The sequence below is a fragment of the Oncorhynchus mykiss genome, chromosome 2 (genome assembly GCF_057628025.1).
Source record: "Oncorhynchus mykiss isolate SJ-2025 chromosome 2, ASM5762802v1, whole genome shotgun sequence".
In the NCBI taxonomy this organism is placed as follows: domain Eukaryota; kingdom Metazoa; phylum Chordata; class Actinopteri; order Salmoniformes; family Salmonidae; genus Oncorhynchus; species Oncorhynchus mykiss.
Genome location: NC_143023.1, coordinates 104,224,426 through 104,242,958, shown reverse-complemented (window position 1 = coordinate 104,242,958; position 18,533 = coordinate 104,224,426). Strand labels below are relative to the sequence as shown.

Sequence of the window (18,533 nt, the reverse complement as noted above, 5' to 3'; positions counted from 1 at the left end):
CATGTCATGACACATAAGTATTCAGACCCTTTACTCAGTATTTTGTTGACATGCCAATAAAAAGTACCAAGATGATTGAGTGTCCATATAGCCATACCATGGTATTTGCACTGCTACTGAGAAACCTCCAATTGTTCGCCACTATTCCACCCGCTAAACCTTCCCCATCCCAATTTGGATTGCCGTCACAGTGACTGGCAGACCACCTCTGTCCACCTGGGTCCTAAGGCCTTCGAGAGATTGGGACCCATCCTTTAAAAAGAGCACACAGTGCCATCCACAGATCAGAAGCAGATTAACTGCCACAAGCATTTCCAACGCACCCATCTGGATTGTATATAGTTATTGAAAAAAATATGTATAAAAAACCTTGCATATCTAAATGAATAATGTATGATTATTTGGGCAAACAATGGTATTGTTATTGTATTGCTAGATATTGCTGCACTGTTGGAGCTAGAAACATAAGAATTGAACCTGTCATAACGTCTGCAGGTCTGTGAACGCTACAAATACATTTTGTTTTGATCTGTGTACACTACTTTCAGGCAGCTTCCCTATGGGGCCACGTCAGTCCACTGCTGTCTTAACTAGTCTAGTGCCCTCTCCCCCGGTAGATGTTCGTGTGGTCAGCTGATAACGCAGCACGTGGTGATCCCGCTGGGCGCTCTGACCAACAAGCTGTCGGAAGAGAACCATCAGCTAGTCCAGATCGACCCGCCCCAGCAGGAGAGGTGGTCTGTGGCCAAAAACACACAGACCTCCCCCACGGATGCCTTCGGGACCATCGACTTCCAGGGTGGAGGCCTCATCAACAAGGCAATGGTAGGACCTATGACCTGTGTAACTATAAACACCTTTACCACACCTCAACCATGCCAGAACCATACCACAAACACACCATAACTACACCATAACTACGCCATAACTACACCATAACTACACCTCAACCATACAAGAACAATACCACAAACACACCATAATTACACCATAACTACACCATAACTACACCATAACTATTCAATACCACACCACAACGGCATCAAAACTACACCACAACCACACCACAACTATACCACAACTGAGCCATAACTGCGCCATAACTACACCGTAACTAAACCATAACTACACCATAACTACACCATAACTAGTCAATACCACACCACAACAACATCAAAACTACACCACAACCACACCACAACTACACCAAAACTGCGCCATAACTACCCCATAACTACACCATAACTACACCCTAACTACACATAACTACTCAATACCACACCATAACTACACCATAACTACTCAATGCCACACCATAACTACACCATAACTACACCACAACTGCGCCATAACTGGAACATAGCTGCGCCATAACTGCGCCATCACTACACCATAACTACAACATAACTAACTACTCAATACTACACCCCAACCACACCATAACTACAACATAACTACTCAATACTACACCACAACCACACCACAACTACACCAAAACTGCGCCATAACTACCCCATATCTACACCATAACTACACATAACTACTCAATACCACACCATAACTACTCAATACCACACCATAACTAAATCAAATCAAATCAAATGTATTTATATAGCCCTTCGTACATCAGCTGATATCTCAAAGTGCTGTACAGAAAGCCAGCCTAAAACCGCAAACAGCAAGCAATGCAGGTGTAGAAGCACGGTGGCTAGGAAAAACTCCCTAGAGTTATTAATACCATAATAACAAAACGAAACAAACTGTTTTCATCCAGTGAAATAACAAAACCATAATAACAAAACAAAATGTTTTCATCCAAGTTAAATTGGAGACCAGATTGCTTTGAGACTAGAAACATTACATCACCTCGACATGAAAAACATAAGTTAATGAACTACACCATAACTATACCATAACTACTCAAAACCACACCACAACTACACCACAACTACACCACAACTGCGCCATAACTGCACCATGACTACACCATAACTACACCACAACTGCGCCATAACTGCGCCATAACTACACAATAACTACACCATAACTACACATAACTACTCAATACCACACCATAACTACACCATAACTACTCAATGCCACACCATAACTACACCATAACTACACCACAACTGCGCCACAACTGTACCATAGCTGCGCCATAACTGCGCCATCACTACACCATAACTACAACATAACTAACTACTCAATACTACACCCCAACCACACCATAACTACAACATAACTACTCAATACTACACCACAACTACACCACAAATACTCAATACCACAAACACACCATAACTACTCAATACCACAACCACACCACAACCACACCATAACTACAACATAACTACTCAATACTACACCACAACTGCATCAAAACTAAACCACAACCACACCACAACTACACCACTACTGAGCCATAACTGCGCCATAACTACACCATAACTACACCATAACTAAACCATAACTACACAATAACTATTCAATACCACAACAACATCAAAACTACACCACAACCACACCACAACTACACCAAAACTGTGCCATAACTACACCATAGCTACACCATAACTACTCAATACCACAACCACATCACAACCACTCAATACCACAACCACACCGTAACTACTCAATACCACAACCACTCAATACCACAACCACACCATAACTACTCAATACCACAACCACACCATAACTACTCAATACCACAACCACACCATAACCACTCAATACCACAACCACACCACAACTACTCAGTACCACAACTACTCAATACCACAACTACACAACAACTAAGCAATACCACAACCACACAACAACAACACCACAACTTCTCAATACCAAAACCACAACACAACTAATAAATACCACAACCACACCACAACCACTCAATACCACAACCACACAACAACCACACCATAACTACAACATAACTACTCAATACCACAACAACGCCATAACTACTCAATACCACAACCACACCACAACTACTCAATACCACAACCACACCATAACTACTCAATACCACACCAGAACTACTCAATACCACAACCACACCACAACCACTCAATACCAAAACCTCACCATAACTACTCAATACCACAACTACACCACAACCACTCAATACCACAACCACACCATAACTAATCAATACCACAACCACACCATAACTACAACATAACAACTCAATACCTCAACCACACCATAACTACTCAATACCACAACCACACCACAACTACTCCATACCACAACTACTCCATACCACAACCACTCAATACCACAACCACACCACAACCACACCACAACTACTCAATACCACAACCACACCACAACTACTCAATACCACACAACAACTACTCATAACCACAACCACACCATAACTACTCAACACCACAACCACACCATAACTACTCAATACCAAAACCACACCATAACTACTCAATACCACAACTACACCACAACTACTCAATACCACACCACAACTACTCAATACCACAACCACACCATAACTACTCAACACCACAACCACACCATAACAACTCAATACCAAAACCACACCATAACTACTCAATACCACAACCACACCAACACTACTCAACACCACAACCACATCACAACCACTCAATACCACAACCACACCATAACTACTCAATACCACAACCACACCACAACTACTCCATACCACAACTTCTCAATACCACAACTACACCACAACTACTCCATACCACAACAACTCAATACCACAACCACACCATAACTACTCAATACCACAACCACACCATAACTACTCAATACCACAACTACACCACAACCACTCAATACCACAACCACACCATAACTACTCAATACCACAACCACACCACAACTACTCCATACCACAACCACTCAATACCACAACCACACCATAACCACTCAATACCACAACCACACCATAACAACTCAATACCACAACCACACCACAACCACACCACAACTACTCAATACCACAACCACACCACAACTACTCAATACCACAACCACACCACAACTACTCTATACCACAACTACTCAATACCACAACTACACCACAACTACTCCATACCACAACTACTCAATAGCACAACCACACCATAACTACTCAATACCACAACCACACCACCACTACTAAATACCACAACCACACCACAACTACTCAATACCACAACCACACCACAACCACTCAATACCACAACCACACCATAACTTCTCAATACCACAACTACACCACAAATACTCAATACCACAACCACACCATAACTACAACATAACTACTCAATACCATAACCACACCATAACCACTCAATACCACAACCACACCACAACTACTCAATACCACACCACAACCACTCAATCCCACTAACACACCAACACCACTCAATACCACAACCACACCATATCTACTCAATACCAAAACCACACCACAACTACTCAATACCACACCACAACTACTCAATTCCACAACCACACCACAACTACTCAATATCACAACCACACCACAACCACTCAATACCACAACATCACCATAACTACTCAATACCACAACCACACCATAACTACTCAATACCACAACCACACCACAACCACTTAATACCACAACCACACCATAACTACTCAATTTCACAACCACACCATAACTACTCAATACCACAACAACACCATTACTATTCAATACCATAACCACACCATAACTACTCAATACCACAACTACACCACAACTACACCACAGCTACTCAATACCCCAACCATACCACAACCACACCATAACTACTCAATACCACAACCACACCTCAACTACAACATAACTACTCAATACCACAACCAACCCATAACTACAACATAACTACTAAACACCATAACCACACCATAACTACTCAATACCACAACCACACCACAACTACTCAATACCACACCACAACTACTCAATACCACAACCACACCATAACTTCTCAATACCACAACCACACCACAACTACTCAATACCACTCCACAACTACTCAACACCAAAACCACACCACAACGACTCAATACCACAACCACACCATAACTACTCAACACCACAACTACACCACAAATACTCAATACCACAACCACACCATAACTACATCATAACTACTCAACACCATAACCACACCATAACCACTCAATACCACAACCACACCACAACTACTCAATACCACACCACAACTACTAAATCCCACAACCACACCAACACCACAACAACACCATAACTACTCAATACCACAACCACACCACAACTACTCAATACCACAAACACACCACAACTACTCAATGTCACAACCACACCACAACCACTCAATACCACAACAACACCATAACTTCTCAATTCCACAACCACACCATAACTACTCAATACCACAACCACACCATAACTACTCAGTACCACAACCACACCACAACTACTCAATACCACACCATAACTACTCAATACCACAACCACACCATAACTACTCAATACCACAACTACACCACAACTACTACATACTACAACCACACCACAACCACTCAATACCACAACCACACCATAACTACTCAATACGACAACCACACCACAACTACTCAATACCACAACCACACCACAACTACTCAATACCACAACCAAACCACAACTACTCAATACCACAACTACACCATAACTACTCAATACCACAACCACACCATAACTACAACATACCTACTCAACACCATAACCACACCATAACTACTGAATACCACAACCACACCACAACTACTCAATACCATACCATAACTACTCAATACCACAACCACACCATAACTACTCAATACGACAACCACACCACAACTACTCAATACCACAACCACACCACAACTACTCAATACCACAACCAAACCACAACTACTCAATACCACAACTACACCATAACTACTCAATACCACAACCACACCATAACTACAACATACCTACTCAACACCATAACCACACCATAACTACTGAATACCACAACCACACCACAACTACTCAATACCATACCATAACTACTCAATACCACAACTACACCACAACTACTCGATACCACAACCACACCATAACTACTCAATACCACAACTACACCACAACTACTCAATACCCCAACCACACCACAACTACTCAATACCACAACCACACCACAAATCAAATCAAATCAAATGTATTTATATAGCCCTTCGTACATCAGCTGATATCTCAAAGTGCTGTACAGAAACCCAGCCTAAAACCCCAAACAGCAAGCAATGCAGGTGTAGAAGCACGGTGGCTAGGAAAAACTCCCTAGAAAGGCCAAAACCTAGGAAGAAACCTAGAGAGGAACCTGGCTATGTGGGGTGGCCAGTCCTCTTCTGGCTGTGCCGGGTGGAGATTATAACAGAACATGGCCAAGATGTTCAAATGTTCATAAATGACCAGCATGGTCGAATAATAATAAGGCAGAACATTTGAAACTGGAGCAGCAGCACGGTCAGTTGGACTGGGGACAGCAAGGAGTCATCATGTCAGGTAGTCCTGGGGTATGGTCCTAGGGCTCAGGTCAGTTGAAACTGGAGCAGCAGCACGACCAGGTGGACTGGGGACAGCAAGGAGTCATCATGTCAGGTAGTCCTGGGGCATGGTCCTAGGGCTCAGGTCCTCTGAGAGAGAGAAAGAAAGAGAGAAGGAGAGAATTAGAGAACGCACACTTAGATTCACAAAGGACACCGAATAGGACAGGAGAAGTACTCCAGATATAACAAACTGACCCTAGCCCCCCGACACATAAACTACTGCAGCATAAATACTGGAGGCTGAGACAGGAGGGATCAGGAGACACAACCACTCAATACCACGACTACACCACATCTACTCAATACCACAACCACACCATAACTACTCAATACCACAACCACACCATAACTACTCAATACCACAACCACACCATAACTACTCAATACCACAACCACACCATAACTACTCAATACCACAACCACACCACAACTACTCAATACCACAACCACACCGTTACTACTCAATACCACAACCACACCACAACCACACCACATCTACTCAATACCAAAACCACACCACAACTACTCAATACCACAACCACAACTACTCAATACCACAACCACACCACAACTACTACATACTACAACCACACCACAACCACTCAATACCACAACCACACCATAACTACTCAATACCACAACCACACCACAACCACACCACATCTACTCAATACCACAACCACACCACAACTACTCAATACCACAACCACAACTACTCAATACCACAACCACACCACAACTATTCAATACCACAACTACACCGCAACTACTCAATACCACAACCACACCACAACTACTCAATACCACACCATAACTACTCAATACCACAACTACACCACAACTACTACATACTACAACCACACCACAACCACTCAATACCACAACCACACCATAACTACTCAATACAACAACCACACCACAACCACACCACAACCACTCAATGCCACAACCACACCACAACTACTCAATACCACAACTACACCACAACTACTCAATACCACAACCACACAACAACTACTCAATACCACAACCACACCACAATTACTCAATACCACAACTACACCACAACAACTCAATACCACAACCACACCACAACCACACCACAACCACACCATATCTACTCAATACCAACACCATACCATAACTACTCAATACCACAACAACACCATAACTACTCAATACCACAACCACACCATAACTACTCAATACCACAACCACACCATAACTACAACATAACTACTCAACACCATAACCACACCATAACTACTCAATACCACAACCACACCACAACTACTCAATACCACACCATAACTACTCAATACCACAACCACACCATAACTACTCAATCCCATTACTGCACCACAAATACTCCATACCACAACTACTCAATACCACAACTACACCACATCTACTCGATACCACAACCACACCACAACCACTCAATACCACATCCACATCATAACTACTCAATACCACAACCACACCATAACTACTCAATACAACAACCACACCATAACTACTCAATACCAGAACCAGACCATAACGACAACATAACTACTCAACAACATAACCACACCATAACTACTCAATACCACAACCACTACACAACTACTCAATACCACACCACAACTACTCAATACCACAACCACACCACAACCACTCAATACCACAACCACACCATAACTACTCAATACCACAACTACTCTATACCACAACCACACCACAACCACACCAACTACTCAACACCACAACCACAACACAAGCACTCAATACAACAACCACACCATAACTACTCAATACCACAACCACACCATAACCACTCAATACCACAACCACATCAGAACCACACCACAACCACACCATAACTACTCAATACCAAAACCACACCATAACTACTCAATACCACAACCACACCATAACTACTCAATACCACAACTACATCACAACTACTCAATACCACAACCACACCACAACCACTAAATTCCACAAATACACCACAACTACTGAATACCACAACCACACCAAAACCACTCAATACCACAACCACACCATAACTACTCAATACCACAACCACACCATAACTACTCAATACCACAACTACACCATAACTACTCAATACCACAACCACACCATAACTACTCAATACCACAACCACACCATAAATACACCACAACCACACCACAACTACTCAATACCACAACCACACCACAGCTACTCAATACCACAACCACATCACAACTACTCAATACCACAACCACACCACAACCACTAAATTCCACAACTACACCACAACTACTGAATACCACAACCACACCAAAACCACTCAATACCACAACCACACCATAACTACTCAATACCACAACCACACCATAACTACTCAATACCACAACTACACCATAACTACTCAATACCACACCACAACTACTCAATACCACAACCACACCACAACCACTCAATACCACAACCACACTATAACTACTCAATACCACAACCACACCATAACTACTCAATACCACAACCACACCATAACTACACCACAACCACACCACAACTACTCAATACCACAACCACACCACAGCTACTCAATACCACAACCACATCACAACTACTCAATACCACAACCACACCACAACCACTCAATACCACAACCACACCACAACTACTCAATACCACACCATAACTACTCAATACCACAACTACACCACAACTACTCAATACCACAACCACACAACAACTACTCAATACCACAACCACACCACAATTACTCAATACCACAACTACACCACAACAACTCAATACCACAACCACACCACAACCACACCACAACCACACCATATCTACTCAATACCAACACCATACCATAACTACTCAATACCACAACAACACCATAACTACTCAATACCACAACCACACCATAACTACTCAAAACCACAACCACACCATAACTACAACATAACTACTCAACACCATAACCACACCATAACTACTCAATACCACAACCACACCACAACTACTCAATACCACACCATAACTACTCAATACCACAACCACACCATAACTACTCAATCCCATTACTGCACCACAAATACTCCATATCACAACTACTCAATACCACAACTACACCACATCTACTCGATACCACAACCACACCACAACCACTCAATACCACATCCACATCATAACTACTCAATACCACAACCACACCATAACTACTCAATACAACAACCACACCATAACTACTCAATACCAGAACCAGACCATAACTACAACATAACTACTCAACAACATAACCACACCATAACTACTCAATACCACAACCACTACACAACTACTCAATACCACACCACAACTACTCAATACCACAACCACACCACAACCACTCAATACCACAACCACACCATAACTACTCAATACCACAACTACTCTATACCACAACCACACCACAACCACACCAACTACTCAACACCACAACCACAACACAAGCACTCAATACAACAACCACACCATAACTACTCAATACCACAACCACACCATAACCACTCAATACCACAACCACATCAGAACCACACCACAACCACACCATAACTACTCAATACCAAAACCACACCATAACTACTCAATACCACAACCACACCATGACTACTCAATACCACAACTACATCACAACTACTCAATACCACAACCACACCACAACCACTAAATTCCACAAATACACCACAACTACTGAATACCACAACCACACCAAAACCACTCAATACCACAACCACACCATAACTACTCAATACCACAACCACACCATAACTACTCAATACCACAACTACACCATAACTACTCAATACCACAACCACACCATAACTACTCAATACCACAACCACACCATAAATACACCACAACCACACTACAACTACTCAATACCACAACCACACCACAGCTACTCAATACCACAACCACATCACAACTACTCAATACCACAACCACACCACAACCACTAAATTCCACAACTACACCACAACTACTGAATACCACAACCACACCAAAACCACTCAATACCACAACCACACCATAACTAGAAACGGCCAACTGCTTTCTTCTGGAAAATGTGAAGTCCAAGATGGACAAAGGGGGTGCTGTTGGGGCTGTGTTTTTGGACCTAAGGAAGGCTTTTGATACTGTTAACCATGAGATTCTCATCACAAAATTGTCCAAGTTCAACTTTTCCCCTGATGCCTTGAGATGGATGAAATCATACCTTGAAGGCAGAACTCAGTGTGTCAGAGTGAGCAATGAGCTGTCGCCCACTCGTAGCTATGATGTGGGCGTGCCCCAAGGGTCAATACTGGGGCCCCTCCTGTTCAGCCTGTACATTAATGATCTGCCTTCTGTCTGTACTGGGTCTGAAGTTCAAATGTATGCAGATGATACAGTGATATATGTGCATGCAAAGAGCAAACAACAAGCTGCACAAGAACTCACTACTGTAATGGTCCAGGTTACAAAGTGGCTCAGTGACTCGTGTTTACATCTCAACGTGAAAAAAACTGTTTGCATGTTCTTCACAAAGAGGGCAACAGATGCTACTGAGCCAGATGCCTATGTGTCAGGGGAGAAGCTCCAGGTGGTATCCGATTTTAAGTACCTTGGCATCATACTTGATTCCAACCTCTCTTTTAAAAAGCATGTGAAAAAGGTAATTCAAATAACCAAATTAACCAACCTAGCTCATTTCCGATTTATACGAAATTGTTTGACTACAGAGGTAGCAAAACTGTACTTCAAATCTATGATACTCCCCCACTTAACATACTGCTTGACTAGTTGGGCCCAAGCTTGCTGTACAACATTAAAACCTATTCAGTCTGTCTACAAACAGGCTCTCAAAGTGCTTGATAGGAAGCCTAATAGCCATCATCATTGTCACATCCTTAGAAAGCATGAGCTCTTGAGTTGGGAAAATCTTGTGCAATACACTGACGCATGTCTTGTATTCAAGATCCTTAATGGCCTGGCTCCCCCTCCACTCAATATTTTTGTTAAACAGAAAATCCAGACATATGGCAGAAGATCCACAAGGTCTGCCATGAGAGGTGACTGTATAGTTCCCCTAAGGAAAAGCACCTTTAGTAAATCTGCATTCTCTGTGAAAGCTTCGCATGTCTGGAATACACTGCCATCAGACACACATAACTGCACCACATATCACACTTTCACAAAATGCTTGAAGACATGGCTAAAGGTCAATCAGATTTGTGAACATGGTCCCTAGCTGTGTGTTGCCGCTTTCCATGTTGTCTGTTGTCTGTAGCTTGTGAGGTGTGGAAACACTTTGTTACTTTTATGAATTTTGTCTTGCTGCTTTTTGTTTTATGTTGCTCTGTCTGTATGCTATGTCTTGCTTGTCCTATGTTGCTATGTCTTGCTTGTTCTATGTTGCTATTGTCTATATTGTAATTGTTTTTAATAACCTGCCCAGGGACTGCGGTTGAAAATTAGCCGGCTGGCTAAAACCGGCACTTTTACTGAAACGTTGATTAATGTGCACTGTCCCTGTAAAAAAATAAAATAAACAAATAAATAAACAAAACAAACAACTAAATACCACAACCACACCACAACCACTCAGTACCACAACCACACCATATCTACTCAATACCAACACCATACCATAACTACTCAATACCACAACAACAACATAACTACTCAATACCACAACCACACCATAACAACTCAATACGACAACCACACCATAACTACTGAATACCACAACCACACCACAACTACTCAATACCACACCATAACTACTCAATACCACAACCACACCATAACTACTCAATCCCATTACTGCACCACAAATACTCCATACCACAACTACTCAATACCACAACTAAACCACAACAACTCAACACCACATCCACATCATAACTACTCAATACCACATCCACATCATAACTACTCAATACCACAACCACACCACAACCACTCAATACCACATCCACATCACAACTACTCAATACCACAACTACACCATAACTACTCAATACCACAACCACACCATAACTACTCAATACCAGAACCAGACCATAACTACAACATAACTACTCAACACCATAACCACACCATAACTACTCAATACCACAACCACACCACAACTACTCAATACCACACCACAACTACTCAATACCACAAACACACCACAACCACTCAATACCACAACCACACCATAACTACTCAATACCACAACCACACCACAACTACTCAATACCACAACCACACCACAACCACACCATAACTACTCAATACCACAACCACACCATAACTACTCAATACCACAACCACACCATAACTACTCAATACCACAACCACACCATAACTACTCAATACCACAACCACACCACAACTACTCAATACCACAACCACACCACAACCACACCATAACTACTCAATACCACAACTATACCACAACTACTCAATACCACAACCACACCAACTACTCAACACCACAACCACAAAACAATCACTCAATACAACAACCACACCATAACTACTCAATACCACAACCACACCATAACTACTCAATACCACAACCACATCAGAACCACACCACAACCACACCATAACTACTCAATACCACAACCACACCATAGCTACTCAATACCACAACCACACCATAACTACTCAATACCACAACCACACCAAAACCACACCACAACCACTAAATTCCACAACTACACCACAACTACTGAATACCACAACCACACCACAACCACTCAATACCACAACCACACCATATCTACTCAATACCACAACAACACCATAACTACTCAATACCACAACTACACCACAACTACTCAATACCACACCACAACTACTCAATACCACAAACACACCACAACTACACCACAACTACACCACAACTACTCAATACAACAACCACACCACAGCTACTCAATACCACAACCACACCACAACCACACCACAACCACTAAATTCCACAACTAAACCACAACTACTGAATACCACAACCACACCACAACCACTAAATTCCACAACTAAACCACAACTACTGAATACCACAACCACACCACAACCACTCAATACCACAACCACACCATAACTACTCAATACCACAACCAAACCATAACTACTCAATACCACAACCACACCACAACTACTCAATACCACAACTACTCCACAACCACACCACAACTACAACATAACTACTCAATACCACAACCACACCATAACTACACCACATCTACTCAATACCACAACCACACCACAACCACACCACAGCTATTCAATACCACACCATAACTACTCAATACCACAACCACATCAGAACCACACCACAACCACACCATAACTACAGCATAACTACTCAATACCACAACCACACCCACTCAATACCACAACCAAACCATAACTACTCAATACCACAACCACACCACAACCACTCAATACCACAACCACACCATAACTACTCAATACCACAACCACATCAGAACCACACCACAACCACACCATAACTACACCATAACTACTCAATACCACAACCACACCACAACCACACCACAACCACACCATAACTACAGCATAACTACTCAATACCACAACCACACCATAACTACTCAATACCACAACCACACCACAACCACACCACAGCTACTCAATACCACAACCACACCACAACTACTCAATACCACAACCACACCACAACCACATCACAGCTACTCAATACCACAACCACACAACTACTCAATACCACAACCACACCACACCCACTCAATACCACAACCACACCATAACTACTCAAAACCACAACCACATCATAACTACTCAAATCCACAACCACACCATAACTACTCAATACCACAACCACACCATAACTACAGCATAACTACTCAATACCACAACCACACCATAACTACTCAATACCACAACCACACCACAACCACACCACAGCTACTCAATACCACAACCACACCACAACTACTCAATACCACAACCACACCACAACCACACCACAGCTACTCAATACCACAACCACACAACTACTCAATACCACAACCACACCACACCCACTCAATACCACAACCACACCATAACTACTCAAAACCACAACCACACCATAACTACTCAAATCCACAACCACACCATAACTACTCAATACCACAACCACACCATAACTACACCACAACTACACCACAACTACTCAATACCACAACCACACCACAACTACACCACAACCACTCAATACCACAACCACACCATAACTGCACCGTCCCCAAAATAAGGACAATCAAATGAATCCAACACACCACACCCACAATTATAACTACACTAGACTAGTTATGGTACATCCACAACACAACCACAAGAGCTTGCATACAGAATTCAACAAACGTCCCCCAAACCAACCAAAATATTTTATTATGCGTGCTTGTCCCTGCAGGAGAGCCCTTTATTGTTTTTAGGTAGAATCATTTCTGCAATGTGTAGAGCACAGAGTTTAACTATTTTCCTCTCCCCTTCCCTCCCCTTCCAGTACATCAGAGTGTCCCATGACTCTAAGCCAGACAATCTCCTCCAACTGATGGTGAAAGACTGGCAGCTGGAACTCCCCAACCTGCTCATCTCCATTCACGGAGGGCTGCAGAACTTTGACCTGCAGCCCAAACTCAAACAGGTGTTAGGGAAGGGACTCATCAAGGCTGCAGTCACCACCGGAGCATGGATCTTCACTGGTGGAGTCAGCACTGGTGGGTACCTGCCTTAGCATGATGAACTACATTACCCATAATGCTCTGAACAAGCTACCCTGACCCTTAACATTGGAGACTCACTTTATAGTTCAGAACAGGAATACCATTGAGAGAATGAGGCCCAGATTCAATTCAACACAGATTCAACATGATTAACAACCTGAGCAAAGTGATAGATATAGGCCACATCCCATATATTCACAGAAATCAAGTTCGCTGTAAACTCTGAAGTCGGCTCAAACAGAAATCACCTTTTAAAGTCATTTACCGTGCACAGGTCTCTTGAATCCTGGCCTGCTGCTTAAATATCACTCACATCAAATCTTCCCATGGTGATACACATGATATTAATTCAGCCATGTCGGAAGGGAAACATGGATTACACATGTCAGAGGTCAGATAGTACTAAAGATCGTGTGTTCGATCTGTATATTCATCTACAGTAGTGTAGGTCAGGTTTTGTATTTATTTTCTTTATTTCACCTTTATTTAACCAGGTAGGCTAGTTGTTCTCATTTGCAACTGCGACCTGGCCAAGATAAAGCATAGCAATTCGACACATACAACAACACATGGAAATAAAGCCACTTTAACTATGCCACTTTGTTTACATACTCATCTCATATGTATATACTGTACTCGATACCATCTACTGTATCTTGCCTATGCTGCTCTGTACAATCACTCATTCATATATCCTTATGTACATATTCTTTATCCCCTTACACTGTGTACAAGACAGTAGTTTTGGAATTGTTAGTTAGATTACTTGTTGGTTATTACTGCATTGTCGGAACTAGAAGCACAAGCATTTCGCTACACTCGCATTAACATCTGCTAACCATGTGTATGTGACAAATAAAATTTGATTTGATTTGATTTGATTTGGAATAAACAAAACACAGTCAATAATACAGTAGAACAAAAGAAAACAGTCTATATACAGTTAGTGCAAATGAGGTAAGATAAGGGAGTTAAGGCAATAAATAGGCCATCGTGGTGAAGTAATTACAATAGAGCATTTAAACACTGGAATGGTAGATGTGCAGAAAATGAATGTGCAAGTAGAGATACTGCGGTGCAAAGGAGCAAGCTAAATAAATAAATACAGTATGGGGATGAGGTATGTAGATAGATGGGCTGTTTACAGATGGGCTATGTACAGGTGCAGTGATCTGTGAGCTGCTCTGACAGCTGGTGCTTAAAGCTAGTGAGGGAGATATGAGTCTCCAGTTTCAGTGATTTTTGCCGTTCGTTCCAGTCATTGGCAGCAGAGAACTGGAAGGGAAGACGACCAAAGGAGGAGTTGGCTTTGGGGGTACATCAGTGAGATATACCTGCTGGAGCGCGTGCTACGAGTGGGAGCTGCTATGGTGACCAGTGTGCTGAGATAAGGCGGGGCTTTACCTAGCAGAGACTTGTAGATGACCTGGAGCCAGTGGGTTTGGCGAATAATATGAAGTGAGGGCCAACCAACGAGAGCGTACAGGTCGCAATGGTGGGTAGTGTATGGGGCTTTGGTGACAAAACGGATGGCACTGTGATAGACTACATCCAGTTTGCTGAGTAGAGTGTTGGAGGCAATTTTATAGATGACATCACCGAAGTCGAGGATCGGTAGGATAGTCAGTTTTACGAGGGTATGTTTGGCAGCATGAGTAAAGGATGCTTTGTTACGATATATGAAGCCAATTCTAGGTTTAATTTTGGATTGGAGATGCTTAAAGTGAGTCTGGAAGGAGAGTTTACAGTCTAACCTGACACCTAGGTATTTGTAGTTGTGTTTTCTAAGTCAGAGCCGTCCAGAGTAGTGATGCTAGATGGGTGGGCAGGTGCGGGCAGCGATCGGTTGAATAGCATGCATTTTGTTTTACTTGCGTTTAAGAGCAGTTGGAGGCTACGGAAGGAGAGTTGTATGGCATTGAAGTTCGTCTGGAGGTTAGTTAAAACCTCTTTGGGCTGCAATCCCGTTAACGTGATGATATGACAACAGCCAGTGAAATTGCAGGGCGCCAAATTCAAAACAACAGAAATCTCATAATTAAAATTCCTCAAACAAACATGTATTTTATACCGTTTTAAAGGTAGTCTTGTTGTTATTCCCACCACAGTGTCCGATTTCAAATATGCTTTTCAGCGAAAGCACCACAAACGATTATGTTAGGTCACCACCAAACCTCAATAAAAACAGCCATTTTCCCAGCCAAAGAGAGGAGTCACAAACAGCACAAATAGAGATAAAATTAATCACTGACCTTTGATGATCTTGATCAGATGACACTCATAGGACTTCATGTTACACAATACATGTATGTTTTGTTTGATAAAGTTAATATTTATATCAACAAATCTGAGTTTACATTGGCGCGTTACATTTACTAGTTTCAAAAACAGCCAGTGATTTTGCATAGCCACATCGATTCAACAGATACTCTTCATAAATGTAGATGATAATACAAGTTCTACACATGGAATTATAGATATACCTGTCCTTAATGCATCCGCTGTGTCAGATTTTACGGAAAAAGCAAAACATTCAAAAATCTGAACAATCAAGTCAAATTAGCCACGATGTTAGCCACGATGTTAGCCACGATGTTGTAGTCAACATAAACCATAAATTACATGCTAAATATTCCCTTACCTTTGATCCTCATCAGAATGCACTCCCAGAAATCCCAGGTCCACAATAAATTATTGATTTCTTCGATAATGTCCGTTATTTGTGTCCAATTAGCTACTTTTGTTAGTGCGTTTGGTACATCTATCCAAACGCTGGTGCTGGTCGACCATTTTTTCGGACAAAATCTTCAAAAAGTTATATTACAGGTCGAAGAAACGTTTCAAACTAAGTACAGAATCAATCATTAGGATGTTTTTATAATAAATCTTCAATAATGTTCCAGCCAGAGAATTCCTTTGTGTCTTGAGGAGGAATGCGTGTGGAATGCGTGTGACCAGGAAATGGCTGACTGCCATGGTTCATTCTGCTCTTATTCAGTCCCACAACACAGTAGAAGGCTCATTCAAATAGACAGTTGTATAGACGGTTGACATCTAGTGGAAGCCCTAGGAAGTGAATCTTCATTCATATCGCAATGGGATTTCAATTGGGAATGGTTTGAAAATATACCAACCTCAGATTTCTCACTTCCTGTTTGGATTTCTTCTCAGGTTTTTGTCTGCCATATGAGT

General features: G+C 42.0%; 1 protein-coding gene across 1 annotated transcript in view; it reads left to right on the top strand.

Annotated features, from left to right (window-relative positions):
• Nucleotides 1-18,533, top strand: part of LOC110502669 (transient receptor potential cation channel subfamily M member 1) — a 131,417-nt gene that overhangs the window by 33,893 nt on the left and 78,991 nt on the right. Inside the window, 2 exon segments of the mRNA XM_090215695.1 lie at nucleotides 618-825; nucleotides 15,122-15,335. Coding sequence (XP_090071821.1) covers nucleotides 618-825; nucleotides 15,122-15,335 — 422 coding nt within the window.